Source organism: Rhinoderma darwinii, chromosome 2 (genome assembly GCF_050947455.1).
Source record: "Rhinoderma darwinii isolate aRhiDar2 chromosome 2, aRhiDar2.hap1, whole genome shotgun sequence".
Taxonomy (NCBI): Eukaryota; Metazoa; Chordata; class Amphibia; order Anura; family Rhinodermatidae; genus Rhinoderma; species Rhinoderma darwinii.
Genome location: NC_134688.1, coordinates 46,791,529 through 46,818,531, shown reverse-complemented (window position 1 = coordinate 46,818,531; position 27,003 = coordinate 46,791,529). Strand labels below are relative to the sequence as shown.

Below are 27,003 nucleotides of genomic sequence, written 5' to 3'. Positions count from 1 at the left end.
AAAAACTGACAGGCAATCAGGTCTCGGGTCTTACGGGTACCCGCGTAACCTGCCAGTCTAGAGCAGTGTCCCCAGCAGAGTATTCTCCCTCTGTCAGCCAGGCGCACAAAGGTCCTCCCCAGAGGGATGTCCCTAACTTGCAAGGGGTTGACAGAGACAATGCAAGACGGATCAATAATATTCTGTGGAATCTCCATGGTGTTCTCTGTCTCGAATGACCTGGAGAAAGCATCGGCCCTCACATTCTTGTAGGCCGGGCGATAATGGAGCTCAAAGTGGAACCTGGTAAAGAACAGCGACCACCTGGCCTGACGAGGATTCAGCTGTTGGGCCGTCTGGAAATAGGTGAGATTCTTGTGGTGCGTAAAAATCAGGATGGGATGAGCTGCGCCCTCTAGTAGATGTCTCCACTCCTCCAGAGCCAATATGATGGCCAGTAACTCCCGATCCCCAATCAAGTACCTGCATTCTGCAGAAGAGAAGAGCTTAGAGAAATATCCACATACCATTGACTTGCCCTTGAAACCTCTCTGGAATAGGAGTGCACCACAGAGGAGGCATCCACCTCCAATGAGTACTGTAGAGAAACATCTGGATGACGGACGATAGAGGCTGACGTGAAGGCACTCTTCAGGCTATTGAATGCGGACTCTGCCACAGGAGTCCACACCTTGGCGTTCATGCCCTTCTTGGTGAGGTTAGAGATAGGAGATGGCAGTAAGAAGTTTGGAATGAACGGTCTGTAAAAATTGGTAAATCCCAGAAAGCGCTGTATGGCCCTCAAGCCTTGAGGGTGTGGCCATTCCAGGACGGACTTTACCTTTTCAGGATTCATCTTGAGACCTCGATTCGAGACGATGTAGCCAAGGAAGGGTAGCGCATCTCTCTCAAACACGCACCTCTCCAACTTGGCGTAAAGGCGATTATCCCTTAACCACATCCAAACTTGACGGACATGTCTCTGATGAGTTAAAGTATCTGGATAAAAAAATCAAGATGTCATCAAGATAGACCACAACACAAACATAGAGGCGGTCACGAAAGATTACACTAACAAACTCCTGGAAGACTGCGTGAGCATTACACAGGCTGAAGGGCATTACTAGATATTCATAGTGTCCGTCACGGGCGTTAAATGCAGTCTTCCATTCGTCACCCTGGCGAATCCGGATTAGGTTGTAAGCCCCACGCAGGTCTAGTTTGGAAAAAATCTTGGCACCATATATACGATCAAACCGTTCTAAGATCAATGGCAACGGATACTTATTTTTCACCATGATCTGGTTGAGACCCCGGTAGTCAATACAAGGACGCAGGGAACCATCCTCTTTTTTGAAGAAGAACCCGGCTCCTGCCGGGGTGGAAGACTTCCGTATGAAGCCCCTCTCCAAGTTCTCCTTAACATAGGCGGACATGGACAGAGTCTCTGGCGAGGAGAGAGGATATACCCTACCACGGGGAAGGGATGAACCAGGAATCAGCTCGATAGGTCAGTCATACACCCGGTGTGGGGACAGCATCTCCGCCTCTCTCTTGCTGAAGACGTCCAAAGATGCAGCATAATGACCAGGCAATCCTGCCAATGACCGAGGCAGAGGAGGCTGAGCCGAACGAATCCGTGCCAGGCAACGGTCGAGACACTCGGGACCCCACTGGAGAACCTCTCCAGAGTTCCAGTCCAAGACTGGGGCATGTAGTCGGAGCCAAAGCATGCCCAGCAGCACGGGGTTAACGGCCTTGGACGAGACAAAGAACGAGAGAAGCTCGGAGTGGAGAGCTCCTACTTGGAGCCTCAGCGGCTTGGTCACAGCTACAACTGGGTCTGGCAGAGGTAGTCCATTTACAGATGCAACCATCAACGGCCTCTCCAGACGGGTAGTGGGTAATTGGAGAAGATCCACCAGGTCTCTATGAATGAAATTAGCCGCAGAACTAGAGTCCAGATACGCAGCGGCCCGATGCGTTTTTTTTCGCGTGACATTATGGTCATGGGAATGGACAATTTAGATGAAAGTCCTTTATCCAAGGTTGTCTCCCCTAGCAACCATAGGTTTAGGGCTTTTGGAGACACAAGACTCACAGGATGGCCTCCGAAGCCGCAATATAGACAGAGTCCGAGGTGCGTCTGCGTTGTCTCTCCTGTGTAGATACCTTAAACTGGTCCATCCTCACAGACTACTTGAGGATCGGCATCTGAGGACAGCAGGGGTTGCTGCAAAGTAGGGACCGGACTAGGGAGACATCCCTCCCGACGAGCTTCTTGGAGCCGTTCTCGGATCCTTATATCAATCCGGGCGGCCAGAAAGATAAGGTCATCCAGGGTAGACCTCGAGCGGCAAGCTCGTCCTTAATCTCAGGAGACAGTCCCTGCCAGAATGTAGCCACCGCGGCCTCATTGTTCAACAGTTCTCCCGTGAGGGTGCGGAAGTGGATGGCGTAGTCACCCACGGAGGTGTGCCCTTGGCGTAGGATCAGCAAGGAGGCGGCTGCAGACGAGACTCGTCCAGGCTCCTCCAACACCGTGCGAAATGTCCGGAGGAACTCCTGGAAGTCACGGGTCTCTGGTCCTAGTCTCTCCCAGATAGGATTCGCCCACGCAAGGGCCCTGCCAGTGAGGAGAGAGATGATGAACGCGACCCTTGTGCCATCAGACGAAAATGCCCTTGCATATAGGCTGAAGTGGATCTGGCACTGGTTCAAAAATCCACAACAGGTCCCTGTGTCTCCATCATAGCGATCAGGAAGTAGCAAAGAAAATCGTGGATCAACACTGACAGGAGGTGTAGTAGGAGGAACGGCAGCTTGCACGTCCTGCCGACATGCGGTAATGTTCAAGGCCTGGAGAAGTTGGTCCTGTCGAGACCGGAGGTCTAGCATATCCGTTCACATCTCTTGTGACGTCATCTTGGTCTTGGATTGACCAGCGGGGTCCATGTCCTGAGCGTACTGTCATGTTGGGTACGTGGACCCACTGGGCCGTACCGCCTTGACGGTATGGCAGCTGGCCAACAGGACGCAGGTCACAGTCCATAGTTCGCATAGTGTACTTGTGGCAGTTCGGACAGTAGCGAGACAGGCTCGGCTGGGACTAGACAGCAGGCAAGACGTCAGGCGTGGTGTAGTAGGACAGGTGTGGTATATAGCACAGCACGACTTCAGCTCAGCACGGCACTTAACCAGGATTGCACGGGAATACAGGATACAGGGAACACTGGGAAACACTAGGAGACCATTTGTTTAGACAAACTTTTGGTACGACAACAACGCTCAGGCATGGGGGGGGGGAGGGGCTGAGCCCTTCTGATAGTCCAGTGTACTCATTGGCTAATTTTGACATTAACATCAGGTGCGTGCACTGGCCCTTTAAGAGTGAGCACGCGCGCACCCTACGGGACTCGGCCAAGGTAAGCGGAAGTGAACGCTGGCGTCTCCTGAGAAGACTGGGGCCAGAGCTCGCAGACCCATGGCTGCGGCCGTCAGGAGGTGAGTGAGCCTGACGGCCTGCGGCCATGGACATGACAGTGCACATCCACTTTATAAGCAGAGTGCTGCCAGACACGATTAATCAGTCAGTCACTCTCTACAGCCAGGTTTCTGCATAGTGATCCTGTTTCAAACAGAGAAGTCAATAGAAATCGCTTTCTGCCCTGCTTGTCGGGGAAGGAGCAGAAAACCTGAAATAGAATGGCAGGATAGGTGAGGAAACTGCTTCTCAGTGAGTTAGGAGTGTAACAATCTCTGCATCCCGACAGAGGATATGACCCTGAACATGCCCACTCAGCCTTTATTGTTTTATTACATTAATTTTTGGTCTCTTAGGGAGTGCATACTGTGCATGTCACACAGTATATATCTTCACTACTCCGGATCCCATGTAAAATCTTTTCAGGGAATGTAAGAAGGGACTATATTGTCAGCTGCCAAAGAGGAAGGAGACTTTCTGCTCAGCGTCATTCTCCCAACAGCACAGATTAGCAGCAGCACCAAAGGAGAGACAGGTAAGCAAAACAAAACAAAAAAAAGGTATTTTTATAAGCTAGAAACATAGCAAGCTACCTAAAACCAGCTATTAACAGCATTTCTGGACTTTTGGTATGACAGTGATTGTTGAAATAACCCCTTTAAAAGAGAACATTCTAGCTGCCTGATACCACCACTAGAGGGAGCTTAGTGCATACGGTGTTATTATTGAGTTCAACATATAAACAGTATGCAGTAAGCTACTAGTTCCCTCTAGTGGAAAGAGCAGTTGTTGTAACCAAACATTCCCACATAATACTAGACTGACTTGCTTATCGGTGAATTATCACTTTCTAAATCTTTACTCTTTGGAATGCCAAAATGAACAAACAATACATTTTAAAGGACAGGATTTTACTAGCAAAAATGAATTATGACATTGAATAAACGTCATTTTTTCATTTTGATTTTCTAGATTCTGCAGTTGAAAAAATACAGGTCTATATAATGTAAGCCGTTTTAGAGTTACATCATAAAAGCCCATGTTGAACATGAAACACTATAAACATACTATAATTTTATGATATATAATTAAAAATCTATTCGTAGAGTACATTTTTATTTTAGGATATTTCTACACTTAAAAATAATGAACAAAAATAATTACCTTAAATCAGGAGTATCTTTCAGAAAATTAAGTGCTCCTTCGTTTATAAAACTAATTTTCAGGTCTGACACAAGCTGTGAAGCAATAAAAAATAGTAGCCATGTTACGAGGCAAAAGGCACCATATAATAAAAGCAACATAAAACAATATTATGCAATAATAACATCTCTTCATATTTATAAGTATAGGGGTTAAAATTTTGTTGTTTTAAAGATATTCATGCCAAATGAGCCACAATTTTGGCCATTTGGAAGTCTTTGCAGAAAGCATCCACACAAACAAATATTGCAAAACAAATTCAACAACTAGTATTCCCCTCCCTTTTTACCATCAGTCAAAGCAATACCTTCCCCTCGACCCACCACAGTAGGATCTATCAGTAGTAAACAGCCGGTATGACCTCTTTTTAACCAGTAGTCACAGCAAGCTTCCCCCCTGTGAATACAGTAATGCCCTCCTACTTTTCATCTGTGCCAACAGTGGGCTCGACTTTTCTCTATGGTTACAGACGCGCCCCCCCCCCCCACCTTTCACTAGTAGTGAGCAGGAGTTCCCCCTTTCCATCAATAGCCACAGAAGCAGAAGGGAATCGCCTTTTTCCCTGTGGTTACGACATAATTAGATTTTCAGCACTGGCAAAAACTCCCTTTGTCATGGTTTGGAAGGATCAGCGTTCTCAAAATGGACACGTTATCCAAGCTCTTGTATAGTAGTGTTCAAAAACAAACTAGCAGTCCAACATCATTAACCTGAAAAACCAATGTTTTTGGTAGAAGTGATATTTCTACATGGCAAATAATTTACTCGTAAGTATAGTAGAAAAAAACCAGAGCCAACAATTAGGACATGCATGCGGCTCAATCTGAGTAATTTAATCATTAACCCCTTAATGATCAAGCCTGTTTTAGCCTTATGAACCAGGCAAATTTTTTTCAAATCTGACGTGTCACTTTATGTGGTAATGACTTTGGAATGCTCTTATTTTTTTCAAGCAATTCTGAGATGGTTTTCTTGTAACAGATTGTACTTTAAGTTAGTGGTAAAATTTGGTTGATTGAGAACATTCTCTAAATTTTAAATGTATCTGCTTGTAAAACAGATAGTTATACCACACAAAATAGTTACTAGCTAACACTTCCCATATGTCTACCTTATGTTTGCATAGTTTTTTAACATCCTTTTATTTTTACAGTACGTTACAAGGCTTAGAACTTTAGAAGCAATTTCTCACATTTTCAAGAAAATGTCAAAAGCCTTTTTTTAGGGACCAGTTCAGTTCTGAAGTGGCTTTGAGGGCTTTATATATTAGAAAGTCCCCATAAAACAACCCATTTTAAAAAACGAACCCCTCAAAGTATTCAAAACAGCATTTAGAAAGTTTCTCTTAATATCACGTGGCCCTAGTGTGCTAATGGACTGAAGCACAGGTCGAATAAGCAAAGGAGAACCTCTAGGATTTGAGCCTCCTTTTTATTTTAGAATATAGGTTTTAGGCACCATGTCAGGTTTGAAGAGGTCTTGTGGTGCCAAAACATTGGAAACACCCCTAAAAACACACCATTTGGAAAACTACACCCCTCAAGGAATTTATCGAGGGGTATAGAGAGCAATTTGTCCCCACAGGTGTTTTGCTGAATTTAGTGGAATTGGGCTGTGAAAATGAAAATCTAAATTTATCCCAATAAAAGGTAGACATTTTTTAATTTTTACAAGGCATAAAGGAAAAAAAGCATCCGAACATTTGAAAGGCAATATCAGCAGATTACGGCAATACACCATATGTGGTAACAAACGGCTGTTTGGACCCATGGCAGTGCTCAAAAGAGAAGGAGTGCCATTTGGCTTTCAGAACTCAAATTTAGTTTGAATGGATTTCGGGTGCCATGTCGCATAGCCCCTAAAGGACAAAACCGTAAAAAACAAAAGTGACCCCATTTGAGATACTACACCCCTTAAGGAATTTATCTCAACATTTGTGTTAATTTTCACGGCATAATGCCACTAAATTCAGCAAAACACCTGTGGGGACAAAATGCTCGCTATACCTCTCAATAAATTCCTTAAGGGTTGTAGTATTAAGGGGTATAGTGAACATTTTGACCCCACAGGTTTTTTGCTGAATTTAGTGGAATTAGGCCGTGAAAATTAAATCTATGCTTTTTCTAATAAAATGTAGTTCTCTACATTTGTAAAGCAAACACTTCTGAGCACGGCAATACCCCATATGTGGTAATAAACTGCTGTTTGAACACACGGCAGGGCTTAGAAGGGAAGGAGCACTATTTGGCTTTTCTAACTTAAATTTTGCTGAAATGGTTTTCCGGTGCCATGTTGCATATGAAAAACCCCTAAGGGGCCAAAACAGTAGAAACCCCCCCCCCCAAAAGTGACCCCATTTGGGAAACTAAACCCCTCAAGTAATCTATCTAGGGGGTATGGTGAGAATTTAGACCCACAGGTTTTTTGGAGAATATATTGGCTGTGAAAATGAAAATCAAATTTTTTTTTCCACTTAAATGTAGAATTTCTTCATTTTGACAATGAGAAAAAAGCACCCCAACATTTGTAAAGCCATTTTTCGCACATTTGGCAATAGCCCTCATGTGGTTATAAACTGCCGTTTGGACACACGGCAGGGTTCAGAGTGGCAGGAGTGCTATTTGGCATTCAGATTTTGCTGGATTGTTTTATGGGCGCCATGTCGCATTTGCAAAACCCCTGAGGTACCAGAGTACAGTGGAAGCCCCGAAGAAGTGACCCTACTTTGGAAACTACACCCCCTAAGGCATTTTAAGGGGTGTAGTGAACATATGTGTATTTACATTAGAAGCGGATGGTACAAAGTGAAAATTGCAATATTACACTAACATGCCATTTTAGCGCACAATATGTTGAGCCCGGTTTGTGCCACTGAAGACAAATATCTCATAAGATGTTAATGTTGAGCAGGTTCTCCCGGGTATGGCGATACCATATATGTGCTGTAAACCGCTGTTTGAGCACACCGTAGGGCTCAAAAGGGAAGGAGCGCCATTTGGCTTTTGGAGCTTGGTAGTTGTTCTGTTTGGGGTTTTACTGGTATTTCAGTTTATAATGTGGGGGCATATGTAAGATGGGTGGAGTACATCAGGGCATAAAAAGAGGATATATAACGCGGTAAATAAATAGTAATTCATAGATAAGTGGCCAGCGTCACAATCATAAATGGCACCCAATCTTATCCGCTTTTGGAACACACTTCACATTTTGCATCACCATATTCGGAGAGCCCAAACTGTTTTATTTTTTTTTCTCTAACGAATCGGTGTGAAGGCTTATTTGTTGTGGGACAATCAGTAGGTTTTCATTGGTACCAATTTGGGGTACATGCGATTTTTTGATCACTTTTTATTTAACATTTTGCCAAGTAAGGTGACCAAAAAACTAATTCTAACAATGTGCTTTATTCTTTTTTACAGTGTTCACCGGGGGCTATAAATTACATTTTACTTTATTCTGCAGGTCGATAAAATTACGGCGACAACATTTGTATATATATACTTTTTTTTATGTTTTGCAGCATTTGCACAATAAAATCACTTTAAAAAAATAAAAAAAAATATATACATTTTTTGTGTCACCATATTCTGAGAGCTATACGGCGGGACGGGTTGTAGTTTTTATTGGTAATAGCGATTCTGGCAATGGTTTTTATTTTTTTGCGGTGATCACCGTGCAAGAACAATAACATTGCAGTTTGGGTGGTTACGGACGCGGTGATACCAAATAGGTGTACTTTTTTTTAAATGTTTTCATTTTTTTCTATTAAAAAAAACCTGACTTACAAGAAAAAAGACCGTTTGTATTTTGTTTTTTTAATTGTAACTTTTATTTTTACACTTTTGTAGAACAACTTTTTTTTTTTTGCCCCTTGAAGGCCTGCACCTTTTATTTTTACACGAATACATTGCACAACTCACGTAGTGCAATGCATTAGAGCAGTCAGTAATTCACTCATAGCAGGCCTATTAGGCTCCGTCTCCGGAAGGTGCCTAATGGGCTTCCGTACGTGGCAAACAGGAGGCCATTGTTAAGCCTCCTGTTGCCAACAGGCGATCGGATAGCAACTTGGCTCCCAGGCTATTTTTGCCAGGTAACCATGCTGCAATTCTGTGATTGGTCACTCACTAGTGACTGATGACAGCGAACACGGGCGGCGGCGTGCCGTGATTGGTCCACCACCGCATCATATTGACTATTGGCTGTCTGTGACATACAATATCACTGTTCTGTCACCATGTCTTTTTACATGGTGACAGAAAAATACCATGACGTAACTGCACCACATAGTGCCTTACGGCAGGGCAAACTATGACGTACAGTTGCCTCATAGTGCGTTAAGGTGCTAATTGAAAGGGGCTTGTTCAAAATAGTAGCAGTGAGGAGTTAAATTGGTGAAGTCATTCATTCTGTGGAATAACAGGTGTAAATTTTGGCCCTTATTTAAGGTATAGGAGGGTGGCAAATGTTGCACATGTTGGTTATAGAGCATTTCCTTCTGAAATACTGGGGAAATTTTCCAGACATTGTTCTGATAAAAAACGTACTTTGATTAAAAAGTTGATTGGAGAGGGAAAAACAGAGAGAAGTGCTGCAAATTATAGGCTGCTCAGCTAAAATGATCTCAAATGCCTTTAAGTTGCAACCAAAACCTGAAAGACACAGCAGCGTGGAGCTACTGTCCGAATGGATCGAAGAATAGCCAAAACGGCAAAGGCTCAGCAATGATCACATCCAGAAAGATCAAAGATGATCAGAAGTTACCAGTGAGTACTGCTACAATCAGAAGACGATTAAGTGGAACCAACATACCAGCAAGAACTCCCCGCAAAGTCCCGTTGTTGAAATGTCCTGAATAGGTCAAAATTCTCCAAGGAACACATTGACTGGCCCAAAAAGAAATGGCGCAACATTTTGTGGACTGATGAAAGTAAACTTGTTCTTTTTGGGTCTAGTGGCCGCAGATAGTATGACAGAGCACTGAATTCAAGCCACAGTACACTGAAGACAGTAAAGCATGGTGCTGCAAAAATCATGATATGGGGATGTTTCTCATACCATGGTGTTGGGCCTATTTATCACATACAAGGGACCATGGATCAGTTTGAATATATAAAAATATTTCAGGAGATCATGCTTCCTTATGCCAAAGATGGGTGTTTCAACACGATAATGACCCAAAACACACCAGTAAACTGAACAAAATCTTGGTTACAGACAAACAGGATTGAGGTAATGGAGTGGCCTGCCCAATCCAGTGACCTCAATCCGATAGAGAACTTGAGGGGGTGACATCAAAAATGCAGCAGAAAGGTGGAATGTAGTACAATTTTCCTGGACTGGACTACCTGTACAAATGTGCCAGATGTTGGTCGACTCCATGCAACACAGATGTCAAGCAGTTCTCAGAAACAACGATTATGCCAAGAAAATATTAGTTCAGTAAAGTAAAATCTGAAACATTTTCAGTTTATACATTACATTTGAGTTTTTAACCCTTTCCTGCATTTTCACGTACAGTTACGTGATTGGAACTGGTGTTTTAACGCAATTCCACGTAACTGTAAGTAAATGAGATGGAGCTGGCTCAGGAGCGGAGCCAGCGACCTAACCGCCTGGTGACAGCTGTATGTTACAGCTGACACTCTGAGGTATCAGCCAGGATCGTAGCTAGCCTCCGATCCGGCCGATTAACCTCTCACATGCTGCGTTCAATAGAGATTGCAGCATGTGAGGAGTTCATAGCCACCGGCACCCCAGCAACGTGATCACTGGGTTGCAAAGGCGATCGGAGGCCTAATACCTCCCGGTCTGCCAGCAACAAAATCCTCCTATGCCCTGCACGTCGGCGGGGCCCAAAAGGCTTCCGGTACCATCGGCAGGATGGCGCCGGCTCAGCTCCCGGCTCAGAAGCTGAGCCGGCGTCATCAGCAGTGGGTGTCAGCTGTATGTTACAGCGGACATCCCACTGTAAAAGCACGAACCGGAGCTAGCTCCGATTCCTGCCATTAACGCCTTCAATGCATCGATCCAATGTGATCGCTGCATCAAAGGGGTTTGTATCCAATCGGCAGCCTGCCATGCAATGGCAAGGCTGGCGACTGCTACTATGGCAACAGGAGGCCTAACAATGGCTTCCTATCTGCCATTACGGAAGCAGATTAGGCCCCGTCCGGAGGCGGTGCCTGATCGGCTTGCTGTCAGTGAACTGACAGTTCTAATACATTGCACTACATGGGTAGTGCAATGTATTAGAACATCAAACAGTTGGACCTTCAAGTCCCCTAGTGGGACTAAAGAAAAGTGTAAATAAAAAAAAAGTGTAAAGTAAAAACAAAAAGTTTTAAAAAAAATACAATAAAAGTTTCAAGTAATAACATAAACCACAATCGCCCTTTTTCCCTTGTCAAGTCATTTATTAATGAAAAAAAGAATAAAGCCATACATATTTGGTATCGTAGTGACCGTACGACCTGAACTATAAAATTATTATGTTATTTATTCCGCATAGTGAACGCCGTAAAAAAAACCCTAAAAAATACTGACATAATTGATATTTTTTGGTCACTTTTGTCTTCCAAAAATTGAAATAAAAAGTGATCAAAAAGTCACATGTACCCAAAAATGTTACCTATAAAACTATAACTCGTCTCGCAAAAAACAAGCCCTCATACAATTCCGTCGACGAAAAAAAATAAAAAGCTATAGCTCACAACTTGGCGACAGAAAAAATCCACTCTTTACAAAAGTAGTTTTATTGTGCAAAAAGTTGTAAAACATAAAAAAAAATGCAATAAATTAGGTATCGCCGAAATCGGACTGACCAGCAGAAAAAAGTTAACATGTAATTTATGACGCATGGTGAATGCTGTATAAAAAGAACTAAATATGCCAGTATTGCAGTTTTTTTGCTCACCTCGTTATCCATTTTTTTGGGGAGGCAAGTGATCAAAAAGTCGCATGTACCCCAAAACGGTACCAATAAGAACTACAGCTCGTCCCGCAAAAAAACAGCCCTCCTACCACTACGTCTATGCAATAATAAAATAAGTTAAGGCTCCAGTAAGCCAGGAAAGAAAAAATATGCAGTTGTGCCGACCTGAGGGGAACATTTCTTCTGTTTCAAGTGGCGAATTATCAAGGTCACTAAAATTAGGGAACCATGAAGGGGAGGGCCCAAACATATCTGCTGGAAGCGAGGGTGCCCGTATTATACCAAGACAACACTTCCCAGCAAAATTCTTCAAACTGCAAAGGTGCGGAGTGTGGACCAAAAGGGGAGTAAGGAAGGACCATTTATTAGTGATACCGGCCTGTGCAGAAAGGATTGTGTCACAGCGTAACAAATATCTATGGATTATTTTATTGTTTTTTTTACCCCATTATTATACCACCTGACTATGCCCCTTATATACTCCGCCCGGCTTACATGTACTCCCACATTATAAACGGAAACACCAGTAAGGCTCCAAACAAAACTACGACCAAGCAAAATCCATGCTCCAAAAGCCAAATGGTGCTCCCTCCCTTCTGAACCCTACAGTGTGCCCATACAGCAGTTCCCTTCCACATATATGGCATCGCCATACCCAGGAGAACCCTTTTAACATTTTCGGGTTGTGTGTCACCAGTGGCACAAGCTGGGCACGACATATTTGCCACTGAAATAGCATATCAGAGGAAAAAAAAAATGACAATTTTACTTTGCACCTTCCACAGCGCAATCATTCATGGAAACGGCCTGTGGGGTGAAAATGCTCACTACACCCCTTAAATTCCTTGAGGGGTGCAGTTTCCAAAATGGGGTCACTTCTCAGCAGTTTCTTTTATTATTTCAAATCAGAGCCTTTGCAATTGTGATCCAAAACTTTGTAAATTGCCAAAATAGGCCTTAATTTTACATGGTACTGTTTCACTCCTGAGCCCTGTCGAATGTCCAGGCAAAAGATTAGGGTCACACGTAGGGCGTTTCTAAAACTGGGAAACACAGCATAATAATGAGAGCGGTCTTCTTATGGTGTCACAAGCTCGGCACCACATATTGGCATATCTATGAAAAAAAACAAAACATTTTCACTCTGCAACATCGAGTGCGCACCAATTTCTGCCAATCACCTGCGGGGTTAATATGCTCACTACACCCCTAGGTGAATACCTTGAGGGCGGTTTTTAAATTGTAACTTCTGGGGGATCCACTGTTTTGGTCCCACTGGGACTTTGCAAATGCGACATAGCGCCCAGAAACCAATCCAGCAAAATCTACACTCCAAAAGCAAATGGCGCTAACTCCCTTCTGAGCCCTACTCTGTGCCCAAACAGCAGTTTATGACCACATATGGGGTATTGCCGTACTCGAGAGAAATTGCTTTACAAATGTTGGGGTTCCTTTTTTCCTTTATTTTATGAGAAAATGAAACATTTTGAGCTAAAGCTACATCTTATTGAAGAAAAAGGATTTTTATTTTTTTTTCACTGCCCAATTCTAATAAAATCTATGAAACACCTGTGGGGTCAAAATTCTCACTACAGACCTAGATTAATTCCTCAAGGGGTGTAGTTTTGTGAATCGAGTCACTTTTGGGGAGTTTCCACTGTACTGGTACCTTAGGAGCTTTGCAAAAAAGTGACATGCTGTCAAGAAACCAATCCAGCAAAATCTGTGCTCCAAAAGCCATATGGCGCTCCTTCTCTTCTGATCCTTGCCGTGTGCCCAAACAGCTGTTTATGACCACAAATGGGGTATTTCCGTACTCCAGAGAAGTTGCTTTACAAATGTTGGGTTTCTTTTATTCCTTTATTTGTTGAGAAAATTAAAAATTTGGAGCTAAAGCTACGTCTTATTGAAGAAAAATATTTTTTTTTTTATCTACACTGCCCAATTCTAATAAAATCTATGAAACCCCTGTGGGGTCAAAATGCTCACTACACCCCTAGATGGATTCTTCAAGGGGTGTAGTTTCCTAAATGGAGTAATTTTTTGGGCGTTTTCACTGTTTTGGTCCCTTAGGGGCTTTGTAAATGCGACGTGGTCTCCGCAAACCATTCCTGCTAATTTTGAGCTCCAAAAGCCAAATGGCGCTCTTCCCCTTCTAAGCCCTGCCGTGTGTCCAAACAGCCGTTTAGGACCACATGCGGGGTATTGTTTTACTCGGGAGAAATTGCTTTACAAATGTTGTGGTGCATTTTCTCCTTTAGTCCTTGTGGAAATTAGAAAAAATTAGCTAAACCTACATTTTCTTTGAACGAATGTAGATTTTCATTTTCACAGCCTACTTCCAATAATTTCTGCAAAAAACCTGCGGAGTCAAAATGCTCACTATACCTAGATAATTTCCTCAAGGGGTATAGTTTCCAAAATGGGGTGACTTTTGGGGGATTTCCACTGTTTTGGCACCGCAAGAGCCTTTCAAACCCGACATGGTGCCTAAAATATTTTCTAATAAAAAGGAGGTCCCAAAATCCACTAAATGCTCCTTTGCTTCTGAGGCCAGTGCTTCAGTCAATAAGTGCACTAGGGCCACATGTTGGGTATTTCTAAAAACTGCAGAATCTGGGTAATAGATATTGAGTTGCATTTCTCTGGGTTACAAAAAAAATAAATAGATGAAATATGAATTTCTGCAAAAAAATAAATAAAAATTATTTGAAAATTTCACCTCTACATTGCCTTAATTCCTGTGAAACGTCTAAAGAGTTAAGAAACTTTCTAAATGCTGTTTTGAATACTTTGAGGGGTGAAGTTTTTAAAATGCGGTGACTTATCGGGGGTTTCTAATATATAAGGCCCTAAAATCCGCTTCATAACTGAACCCTGTAAGAAAAGCCTTTTGAAAATTTCTTGAAAATGTGAGAAATCGCTGCTAAAGTTCTAAGCCGTGTAACGTCCTAGAAAAATAAAAGGATGTTCAAAAAACAATGCCAATCTAAAGTAGACACATGTGAGATGTTAATTAGCAACAATTTTGCGTGGTATTACTATATGTCTTACAAGCAGATACATTTAATTTGAGAAAAATGCAAATTTTTGCAATTTTGCGCTACATTTTGGTGTTTTTCACAATTAAATACTGAATGTATCGAGCAAATATTGCCAGTAACAAAGTCCAATGTGTCAAGAGAAAACAATCTCAGAATCGCTTGGATAGGTAAAAGCATTCCGAAGTTATTACCACATAAAGTGAAACATGTCAGATTTGAAAAAATTGGCTGTGTCCTGAATGCCAAAACAGGCTGTGTCCTTAACCCGTTAGTGACCGCCAATACGCGGCGGCCACTAAAGGGCTTTATTCTGATGCACATGCCTTTATACGGCACTGCATCAGGATAAAGTAAACAGAGAAGGGAGCCGTCAAATCTCCCTGCTCTCGGCTGCCAGAGGCAGCTGAGGGCTGGGGGCGTCCCTGCTCTGACGTGTGAGATCGATATTAGTATCGATCTCACCCGTTTAACCCCTCAGATGCGGTGCATAATAGCGTGCACCGCATCCGAGTAGGTTTTGGAGAGAGGGAGGGAGCTCCCCCTCTCCCCCACCCGGCGATACGATCGCCGAGTGTCTGTGTCTCCAATGGCAGCCGGGTCCTAATAAAGGCCCCCAGGTCTGCCTGGAGCGAATGCCTGCTAGATCATGCCGGAGGCATGACCTAACAGATGCCTGTCCGTTTTAAACAAAAACAAAAGTATTGCAGTGTATTATAATAGCGATCGGAGAATCGCATATTAAAGTCCCCTAGTGGGACTAGTAAAAAAGTAAAAAAAAAGTTTAATAAAGTTAATTAAAAAAAAAAAATGTGAAAAAAAATGAAAAACCCAGCTTTTCCACTTACAAAACGCTTTACTATTAAAAAAGTAAAAAACGACCCCGACTATAAATCTATTACCCGCACGGTGAACGCCGTAAAAAATGTAATAAAAAACTATGGAAAAATTGCTGTTTTCTGTGAATCCTGACTTTAAAAAAATGTGCTAAAAAGTGATCAAAAAGTCGCATCTACTCCAAAATGGTACCAATAAAAACTACAAGTCTTCCCGCAAAAAAAAAAGCCCTCATACAACCGCATCGGCGAAAAAAGAAAAAAACGTTACGGCTCTTCAAATATGGAGACACAAAAACAAAAAAAAGCGTTTTTACTGTGTAAAAGTAGTAAAACATACAAAATATATACAAATTTGGTATCGTTGCAATCGTAAGAAACCCACTGAATAAAGTTATTGTGTTATTTATATCACACGGTAAACGGCGTAGATTTGAGACGCGAAAAAGAGTGGCGAAATGTTAGTTTTTTTTCTACTCCCCCCCCCCCAAAAAAAAGTTAATAGTTAATCAATAAATAATATGTCCCCCAAAATGGTGCTAATAAAAAATACAACTTGTCCCGCAAAAAACAAGACCTTATACAGCTATGTCGACGCAAAAATAAATAGGCTATAGCTTTTGGAATGCGACGATTGAAAAACGTAAAAAATGGCTTGGTCATTAAAGGAACAGTGTCACGAAAAAAAACAATTTTTATATCAATTTGCTTTTAGTGTTTTATTAAAAAAATGTTTTTATTTATTTATGTTTTACTTTTTTTTTTCACTTTTTCTTGTCCATGGGGGCTGCCATTTTTTTTTTACATCTCTGTATGTGTCGATTAACGACACATACAAACATGGAATACGGCACATACAGTCCCATAGTGAATGCGAACGGGGCCCGTTCCATCCACTAGGCTGTACGCCGTCTGTGTGGGAACGGCGCATGCGGCGCTCCCACACAGTCCAAATTTAACTGTGCGACGTCCGGCGCCATTTTCTTGTGGACCGGAAGTCGCGGCCGGACAGTAAGATTACTACTTTCGGTCGCGGCTTCCGGACTTGTGCACTTGGAGCGGAGGTAGCAGACGGAGCGGACGGAGCGGCGGCGGCAGGTAAGTTAGGTCTGTGTATGTAAGTGTTTTACTGTGTGTTTACTACTGTATGTTAACCTACTACACGGTGTGTTAGCTCAAAAAAAGGCGGCACACAGTGTAGGTTTGACCGTTCAATCCCCTCGTTTCTCCCGGCACTAGCCAGGATAAAGGAGGGGGGGATGCTGAGAGCTCACTAGAGCGAGTGAGTTTTCTCAAATTTTGCAGCATAAAGCAATGTGGTTGCTTTACCACATGCAATGCTGCAATTTTTGGAATTGCTCCATCTAGTGACTAGCGCTGGGAAATGTTATAAATTAGAATCTAATTTATAATATTTCCTGACTCGTGAAAAAATTTAAAAAATTAGAACAATGTTTAATCACCTATACACTGTTTAACTAAAAAATAAATTAAAAAAAAAATAATTTTCTAGCGACACATTCCCTTTAAGGTTTAAAATAGCCTGGTCATTAAGGGGTTAAAGGGAATGTGTCGCTAGATATTTTTTTTAGTTAAACAATTATTATTTAAGTGATTACACATTGTTTTACATTTTTCACAAGTCAGGAAATATTATAAATTAGATTCTAATTTATAACATTTCCATGTGCTGGGCACTAGAGGGAGTAGTTCCCAAAATTGCAGCACGGTCAATGTGGTAAATCAACCTCCTTGCTTTATGCTGCAAATTTGGGGTAGACACACTCTCTCTAGTGTCCTCACACAATCCCCCCTCCCTAATTCTGGCTAGTGCCAGAAGGAGGGGTTTGAATCTTCAAACCTCCTACACTGTTTGCCGCCATTTTCTGAGCGACTGCACAGTGTAGGAGGATTAGATACAGGGCTCAGCAGACCGTATAACACGAACATACACGAACAGAATACACACATCACATACACGAACATAAATTACCTTCTCTTGCCTTTTCCGCCTCCACTCCTATTTCTTGCGCCTTCGCTTTCTTGAACATATGGCCGGAAGCCGCGGCCGGAAGTCGTCATCTTACTGTCCGGCAGCGGCTTCCGGTCCACATGAAAATGGCGCCGGATTTCGCTCTGCGAACTAGTTTGTTTTTGTATGTGTGGGAGCGGCGCATGCGCCGTTCCCACACAGATGGAATACGCTGCAGAGAATGGAACGGCTCCCGTTCACATTCTCTATGGGGTTGTATGTGCCGTATTCCATCTCTGTATGTGTCGTTAATCGACACATACAGAGATGAAAAAAACAATGGCAGCCCCTATATAGAAGAACAAAGTAAAACATGAGAACACAAATAAATACAATTTATTTTAATATCATATATGATAAAAAATAAAAAAAAAGTAGTGACAGCTTCCCTTCAAAGAAAAATACTGGCACTGCTATTTTTTTTTTTTTTTTTTTGAACAGTCGAATATTCCTTTTTCTTTACTTTCTATAAAGGATTAACCCCTTCCCACTGCAGCCACTTTTAACCTTCCTGACAGAGCCTTATTTTTCAAATCTGACATGTGTCACTTTATGTGGTAATAACTTTGGAATGCTTTTACCCATCCAAGCGATTCTGAGATTGTTTTCTAGTGACACCGTGGACTTTAAGTTACTGGTAAAATTTGGTCGATACATTCACTATTTAATTGTGAAAAAAAGGCAAAACGTAGCGAACATTTTTTTTTAAAATTGCATTTTTCTAAATTTTAATGTATCTGCTTGTAAGACAGATAGTAATACTACACAAAATAGTTAACCATACACAAAAGAACTAGAGCATGTAGCCAAAAGTATATGAGAATATGGACATTTTATTACACAAATACGAAAAACAATATATTAAAAAACATGTAAAGGACAAGACTAGTAAAGTTTATGGAGTGAGACATGGAAATTGCTGGATAACATGTAAAAATAGAAAGGCTGTATTAGATGGCTGCAAGATCTATTTCAGACCCAAATGGGTTCCATACTGATTAGCTCTAATCCCTGTAGACATAGTCGACTAGTGTAAGGGGAACAGGAGAAAGTGTCAGTGCATGCAAATATCGCTTAGAAGACAGCCTTACCCATAACAGCAAAAAGATTCTATAAATCGTCGTTCGCGCTACCACAGAGACCCCAACGCGCGTTTCGCTGTGAGTGCTTCCTCAGGGGTTGTCTGTACCACATTGTGCAAATGGAGGAATTGATCATGTTAGATAATGCAGAAAACCCAAATACTTATACCTTCCATCGCATTTGTCTACCCTGGACCTCATTCAGGAGTACTTCCTGATTTGACCCATGGGTGATGGAATCCTGAGATCTCTTCTAGCTTTAATGACTACACTTAAAGGGGTTTCCCCATGAAGGACATTTTTGACATATGCACAGGATCTGCCACCTCTGTGACCCGCACCCATCTCTAGAACGGGGCCCCCAAATCCCCGTTATAGCTTTCTGTGCTCACGCGGACTCCCAGCCACTTCCTGATTACATGGTCGGGAGTTACAGAAACAGGGTAACTCGCTAAGCTGTTTCCATAGGGTGTTCCGATAAATATCTGCAATCCAATTCCCAGTGAAGACCTAGGTGTCTTGACATCTTATGGTTTTACCATGGGTGTTAAATGTAAATTAAATGGCACTACAAAGCAGACACTTGTATCTGTAGCAAAGTATACTTACTTGATTTAGATCACAGTACACGGTCACTAATGGTGACTGTTTCAGTCCTTCAGCAAATGCAACTCTAGTCTCCAAACACTTTTTCTGCTTCTCTATGTTCTTCATAGCATTCTGCAGCTCTGCAGCATACGCTTCATTTATTGCTCTTAAGTCCCTAAGTACATCAGATTTCCTAAGACAAATACATGAACAAATATATAAACTGACATATATATATATATATTTACACACACATATACATATATATGTCAATCACAAAACTTATTTTCATCCCCAAATAAATGCATTTCAATGAAAACAAAACCAAAAAGGTCTTTAAAGAGGCTCTGTCACCAGATTATAAGTGGCCTATCTTCTACATAATCTGATTGGCGCTGTTATGTAGATAACAGTGGTTTTTATTTTGAAAAAATATCATTTTTGAGCAAGTTATGAGCAATTTTAGATTTATGCTAATTGGTTTCTTAATGACCAACTGGGTGTTTTTTTTTTACTTTTTACCAACTGGGCGTTGTACAGAGAAGTGTATGAGGCTGACCAATCAGTGACCAATCAGCGTCATACACTTCTCATTGTTCCAGCTCAGCTTCTTTCACTGCAGTTTGCTGGATTGGCTTTTGGGTGTCATGTCGCATTTGCAAAGCCCCTGAGGGACCAAAACAGTTGACACCCCCCAGAAGTGACCCTATTTTGGGAAACTACAGCCCTAAAAAGAATGTATCTAGGGGTATAGTGAGCATTTTGATCCCACAGGTTTTTTGCTGCATTTAGTGTAGTTAGGCAGTAAAGATTTCTATTGGTTTTTTTTTAGAAAAAAAAAAATTTACACCGTTCCCCGTGCATTATAAATGACATATTTAATTTATTCTGCGGGTCGATACGATTACAGCTGTATATAGGTTTTTTATGTTTTACGTTGTTTGCACGATAAAATCACGGTTTTAAAAAAATTACTTCGTTTTTGTGCCACCATATTCTAAGTCATAGCTTTTTTTCTTTTTCCATCAAGAAAGCTGTGTGAGGGCTTGTTTTTTGCAGAACAAACTAGTTTTTATTGGTACCATTTTTGGATACATGCGACTTTTTCATCCCTATTTGTTACATTTTAGGGAACTGAAGTGACTAAAAATAGTGATTCTGGTATCGTTTTTTTATGGCGGTCACTGTGCAGGATAATTTACATTATATTTTTATAGTTCAGGCCATTACGGACACGGCAATACCAATTATACATAGTGTATTTTTTTTTTCATATAATAAAGGACTTTATAAAGAGAAAAAGTGTGATTTTTTTTTTTTTTTATTACTTTCAACTTTTACTTTTTAATATTTTTGTACATTTTTTTTTTTTTAGTCCCACTAGGGACTTGAACTGTTGGATCGTTGTTATAATACCCTGCAATACTTATGTATTGCAGAGTATTATACATGTCAGTTTCACACTGACAGGGGGCATATTAGATCCTACCTCTGGCAGGACCTAATCATCTTCCGTGGATGGCAGACCGGAGGCCTTTATTAGGCCTACGGTTGCCATAGCAACCCGCAACCGTGCCGCGTGGTGCCTATGTTGTTATAACAACTGAAAACGTGGCGGTCGCTATTGACCAACGCATTTAAGGGGTTAATCGGCGGGGATCACCGCTGTGATCCGACCAAATGGTTTCCATCAGTGCTAAGGCTGCTAGTAACCTGTACTGGGAGATGCCGGGCTGCGGTGAATACCTCTGTGCTCTGTTAGGAACACACGTAGATTAACAGGCTGCTGGCACAAGGACCACTGCTGCAGCCCGTTATTTCTACGTGGGCTGGTCGGCAAGGGGTTTTCCCATAAGCATTATTTATAACCTATCGACAGGATAGGTGATAAATATCTGAATGTTGTGGTGCAACTGCTGGGACCCCCACCGATCACGAGAACGGGGTTACCGTGCCGTTTCTGAAAGTCCCACAGGAAAGGAGTGGTAGTGTGCATGCTCGACCACCGCTCCATTCATTTCTATGGGGCTGGCGAGTGCCATCTTCAGCACAATCTCGTGATGGGGTGGTCCTGCAGTCAGACCCTCACCGATCAGATATTTATTACCTATCTTGTGGATAGGTGATAAATATTGCTTATGGGAAAACCCTTGAAAGAAATGGTATGGATACTGTATTTTAAGAGGACAACTAGGAATGTTGTTACTTCCTACAGATCATGTCAATTTCCTGAACCATCCAGTGGCTTATTTTGTTTTATTTATTTGAGTTTTTCATTTTAGTTTTTGTTTCTGTAGTTAAGGGAATGGTCACATGGTTGATGCAGAAATAGGAAAAATATGCTGCAGATCCACAAGTGAAAATGACGTCAGAAATCTGCGAATAAAATCGCCAATTTTTTTCATGAAGTTTTGCTGCGGATTAGCTCGATTCAATGGGAGAAAAAAATAAATAAAAAATTGGCTTTGGAAATCTGCTGCGTTTGCCGAGTCAAGTGACCATTCTGTTGCTGCGAGAACAGCGTGGATCCTCCAATAAAAAAAAAAGAAGGTTGTTTGATGCGATTTCGGCACGGAATCTGCGTGAAAATTTCAAAAAGTACATGGTCTAATGGTTATTTTCTATAAATAACTTGCATTGTGATCTTGGTTTCTTAATCACAATGTCATCTCATGAATATTATAAATTTAAGGATTTAAAGATCGGATCTGCCATCACTTACTGATTGATGGGGGTTCCAACTGCTTGGACCCACGCCGATCCTTAGAATGAAGCGCTCACTAGAGTACCCACCTTTTTTTTAAAGCAAGCAAAAGTTTTCCAAATGCCTCATGAATTGAATTAGATAGACTTTTTTCTTGCAGCTTACTTTTAGCATCTAGTATTTCCAAAGTCTAAACTCGAAGAAGGGAACAAAAGAAACAAAGTAATCAACAGTTTAATCTATAATATAATTCACAATTAAAGAAGTTACATTTTTCTCTGACTTGTTCCAAACATGGCATACACTAGGAAACACACAACACACAAATGGTCAATAAATATGTTGAGTCAAAGTAATCTTGCAAAATATTCCCACTAATTACCGCTTAATTTTTTTTAGTGTTCCATTATAACAGTAAACCCAGAAATTAATGATAAAAGTAATCAGGATATGAACTTGCCCGCACTGTTACTCTGCAGGATTTTGTGCATGTTCTGATACAAACAGTCTTGTATAAATCCTGTAAAGAACACAGGGCCAATTTTCATACATTTTCAGTATTATGGGCGGGGCTTAGAGATCTTTGTGCTTTACTGCAGACAGGACAGATGAAGAGGTATCTGCTGCAGCCAGTTTTCTTACAGCCAGACACAGGATTGTGATAAGAGGAGGAGGAATTCTTTATATATTTATACGCTTTAATTGCAATATAAGAGCAAACAGTATCAAAGGTGAAGCAGCTCTGCGGCTGTCAGGGCAGGGTGAGAATTGTAGTTTTGCCACCACGAAGGTGTTTACCTGTCTCTGAATAAGTCTATGTGACAGAGCTAGTAGAATTTACCAACGCTGACTGAAAGGCCAGATGATATCAGCAAGCTGTGAAATTCAAGTCTAAAAAGCCTTTACAGGGGCATGAGCGGCCAAAACAAGTAGCAGAATCCGTGAACGTTCAGCAACACTAGAGAAGGGCAGCCTATTAACAGGGCTCTTTACCTTAAGCACTTCTCGTATTTTCAAGAAAAGCCTGTACTCTGGGAATCTAAAGTTCCACTGTCTTTTAAAATAAAATAAACCTGACAGAGCAAGTAAACCAAATCTTTCTGAATGGATTTGGATAAAAACATAAAACCAAATTTCTTTAAGCATTTCAAATCACTATGTACCTTGAAAGCTGAATTTAGATGATGAAGAGTGTTGTTTGCAATGATCAATGCCTCATCAATCTTGTGATAAAGATTATCCTAAAAAAAAAAAAACAGCATATGTGCGTCGTGCAGTAGAGTTGGGAAAGAAAGGTCTTAAACTCTGTGGAAAGAGTGGCTTAAATATAACTATAAATGGAGGTGAGCTGATATTAAAATGAAATGTATTGTACATTTTTAGGTAAAACAATTTTTTAACATTTTCCATGTTACAGTCTATACACAAAATGTAAAATCTAGTCATTTTCACTAGAGCATTGACAATAGGCAATCTTCCTATTAGGTAGCTCATTTTTTACCTGTGCTGTGCAGTCTATGAGTTTGTTATCAGAATATGCTGAAGGTTCTATTCACACCATGCCCAGACTGTGGTGTGCTTTTTTTTTAAACCTATATAGTACAAAAAGGATCTATTTTTGCATGCGCACATTATCTGTTTAATAGGCAATCCTACGGCACACATCAGCATATGTCTCCACAATAAAACGAAAAAACAAATATAAAATAAAATGTTCTAGTGCCTACAGCAGTAACATAATAGCGCCACAGCTTTCCTCATAATAGTCAGTCACAGGTACCCCTATAAGTAACAATTAAAGGTAAATCTGTGGCTGACAATTATGCGGGCACTTGTCTATAGTCATAGGTGCCTCATGGGTACCCCCCCATATATGTCCAGCAGCAGTTGTTCCCATAGACGTCAAGCCCAGGTACCCCTATATTTGTCAGACACCGTTCATCCCATAATTGTTAGCAACAGTTCGCCCCCTATAGCGGTTAGCCACCCCCTCCCATAAATACTAGCCTAAGCCCCTCTATAACTGCCAGCCACAACCCCCATAATTGCCAGCCATAGCCCCCTTACATAATTGCCACCCTTAATACCCAAATAGTTGTCAGCAACAGCCCCTATAACTTCCAGCCGCAGCCCCGCCCCCATAAATGCCAGCCTGCCCCCCCCCTCATAATTGCACATTCTAGTTAACCTGTCCGTGCAACGTGTGTACTATTAGACCCTATTAACTGCCACAGTGTGTAATTGTACATCTAGTGAATAAAGTTATTAAAGTTCAATAAAAGTTTATTAGGGGGTAAAAAAAAGTGTTCACAGTAAAGGGTTTTATTTAGCAAAAGTGTAAAAAGAAAAAACAAAGAGATCTATATATACAGTGAAGGAAATAAGTATTTGATCCCTTGCTGATTTTGTAAGTTTGCCCACTGTCAAAGACATGAACAGTCTAGAGTTTTTAGGCTAGGTTAATTTTACCAGTGAGAGATAAATTATATATTAAAAAAAAACTCAGAAAATCACATAGTCAAAATTATATATATTTATTTGCATTGTGCACAGAGAAATAAGTATTTGATCCCCTACCAACCATTAAGAGTTCAGCCTCCTCCAGACCAGTTACACGCTCCAAATCAACTTGGTGCCTGCATTAAAGACAGCTGTCTTACATGGTCACCTGTATAAAAGACTCCTGTCCACAGACTCAATTAATCAGTCTGACTCTAAAGCCTACAACATGGGCAAGACCAAAGAGCTTTCTAAGGATGTCAGGGACAAGATCATAGACCTGCACAAGGCTGGAATGGGCTACAAAACCATAAGTAAAACGATGGGTGAGAAGGAGACAACTGTTGGTAAGAAAATGGAAGACATACAAAATGACTGTCAATCGACATTGATCTGGGGCTCCATGCAAAATCTCACCTCGTGGGGTATCCTTGATCCTGAGGAAGGTGAGAGCTCAGCCGAAAACTACACGGGGAGAACTTGTTAATGATCTCAAGGCAGCTGGGACCACAGTCACCAAGAAAACCATTGGTAACACATTACGCCGTAATGGATTAAAATCCTGCAGTGCCCGCAAGGTCCCCCTGCTCAAGAAGGCACATGTACAGGCCCATCTGAAGTTTGCAAATGAACATCTGGATAATTCTGAGAGTGATTGGGAGAAGGTGCTGTGGTCAGATGAGACTAAAATTGAGCTCTTTGGCATTAACTCAACTCGCCGTGTTTGGAGGAAGAGAAATGCTGCCTATGACCCAAAGAACACCGTCCCCAATGTCAAGCATGGAGGTGGAAACATTATGTTTTGGGGGTGTTTCTCTGCTAAGGGCACAGGACTACTTCACCGCATCAATGGGAGAATGGATGGGGCCATGTACCGTCAAATCCTGAGTGACAACCTCCTTCCCTCCCCCAGGACATTAAAAATGGCTCGTGGCTGGGTCTTCCAGCACGACAATTACCCGAAACATACAGCCAAGGCAACAAAGGAGTGGCTCAAAAATAAGCACATTAAGGTCATGGAGTGGCCTAGCCAGTCTCCAGACCTTAATCCCATCGAAAACTTATGGAGGGTGCTGAAGATCCGAGTTGCCAAGTGACAGCCTCGAAATCTTAATGATTTACAGATGATCTGCAAAGAGGAGTGGGAAAAAATTCCATCTAACATGTGTGCAAACCTCATCATCAACTACAAAAAACGTCTGACTGCTGTGCTTGCCAACAAGGGTTTTGCCACCAAGTATTAAGTCTTGTTTGCCAAAGGGATCAAATACTTATTTCTCTGTGCACAATGCAAATAAATATATATAATTTTGACAATGTGATTTTCAGTTTTTTTTTTAAATATAATCTATCTCTCACTGGTAAAATTAACCTAGCCTAAAAATTCTAGACTGTTCATGACTTTGACAGTGGGCAAACTTACAAAATCAGCAAGGGATCAAATACTTCTTTCCTTCACTGTGTGTATATATATATATATATATATATATATATATATATATATACACATATATATATATATACACACACACACACAACACACACAGGTATTGCCGTGATTCATATCAGCATTCGGGTTCCTTTCATCGGTTCCGTTCAACCTTTCCATCAGAGGAACCGATCAACAAAAAGCCGAACAGAAACTATCTATTCAGTTTCCATTACCATTCATTTCAATGGTAATGCTGCAGTTGGTTTCCGTTTGTTTCCTATCCAGAAAGTTTCCTTTTTTTTTTTTTACAGAAACAATAGTGCGGTTGACTGCACTATTGTTTTCATGAAAAAAAGAGTGAAACTTCACAGAACGTAACTGAATCATACTGAAATGTAATTGGTTACCAAGTAACGGATAGATACAAGTTCAATTACATATATTCCCTGTAGGGTCAAAACATAGGATTTACTAATGGCAGGGAAAGCCTCTCTTAAAATTTTACTTTTATTAAATGATAAATAAAAACGTGAGAAAAAACAAAAACACCCTGATGTTGGTGTTCTGTTGAATACTGTTCGATAAATTAGGACGTATCAAACTATCAAAAAAAAAAGTATTGCAATACTTGATACTAAATCTTTCGGGCAGACCCACTCACACCTGTAGAGATGCTTTCTCCGATATAGTTATATATACATACATATATACAGACACACACATGTACATACATATATATATATATATATATATACACACATACATATACACTAGTCCATCTTAATGAATTAGAATATAATCAAAAAGTCAATTTCTTTCAGTAATTCAATTCAAAAAAGTGAAACTCATATTATATGGATTCATTACACACACTGATCTATTTCCAGCATTTTTTTCTTTTAATGTTAATGATTATGGCTAATAGTTAATAAAAACCCAAAATTGTGTGTCTCAGAAAATTAGAATATTATATAAGCCCAATTTCAAAAGCTGTTTTTAATATCGAAATGTTGGCCTACTGAAAAGTATGTCCAGTATATGCCCGCTATACTTGGTCGGGGCTCCTTTTGCATGAATTACTGCATCAATGCGGAGTGGCATGGAGGCGATCAGCCCGTGGCACTGCTGAGGGGTTATCAATGTGGCGTGGCATGGAGGCGATCAGCCTGTGGCACTGCTCTGGTGGTAT

At 41.1% G+C, this 27,003-nt stretch overlaps 1 protein-coding gene across 7 annotated transcripts in view; it reads right to left on the bottom strand.

Moving 5' to 3' along the window:
- The window catches only part of RNF17 (ring finger protein 17), a 318,008-nt gene that overhangs the window by 216,122 nt on the left and 74,883 nt on the right, over positions 1–27,003 (bottom strand). For all 7 annotated transcript variants that reach the window (XM_075851603.1, XM_075851604.1, XM_075851605.1 and 4 more), the window contains 4 exons: positions 23,047–23,124; positions 21,973–22,073; positions 19,201–19,372; positions 4,628–4,701 (listed from right to left, as the gene is read on the bottom strand). In XM_075851603.1, coding sequence (XP_075707718.1) covers positions 4,628–4,701; positions 19,201–19,372; positions 21,973–22,073; positions 23,047–23,124 — 425 coding nt within the window. The remainder of the gene's footprint in view (positions 1–4,627; positions 4,702–19,200; positions 19,373–21,972; positions 22,074–23,046; positions 23,125–27,003) is intronic.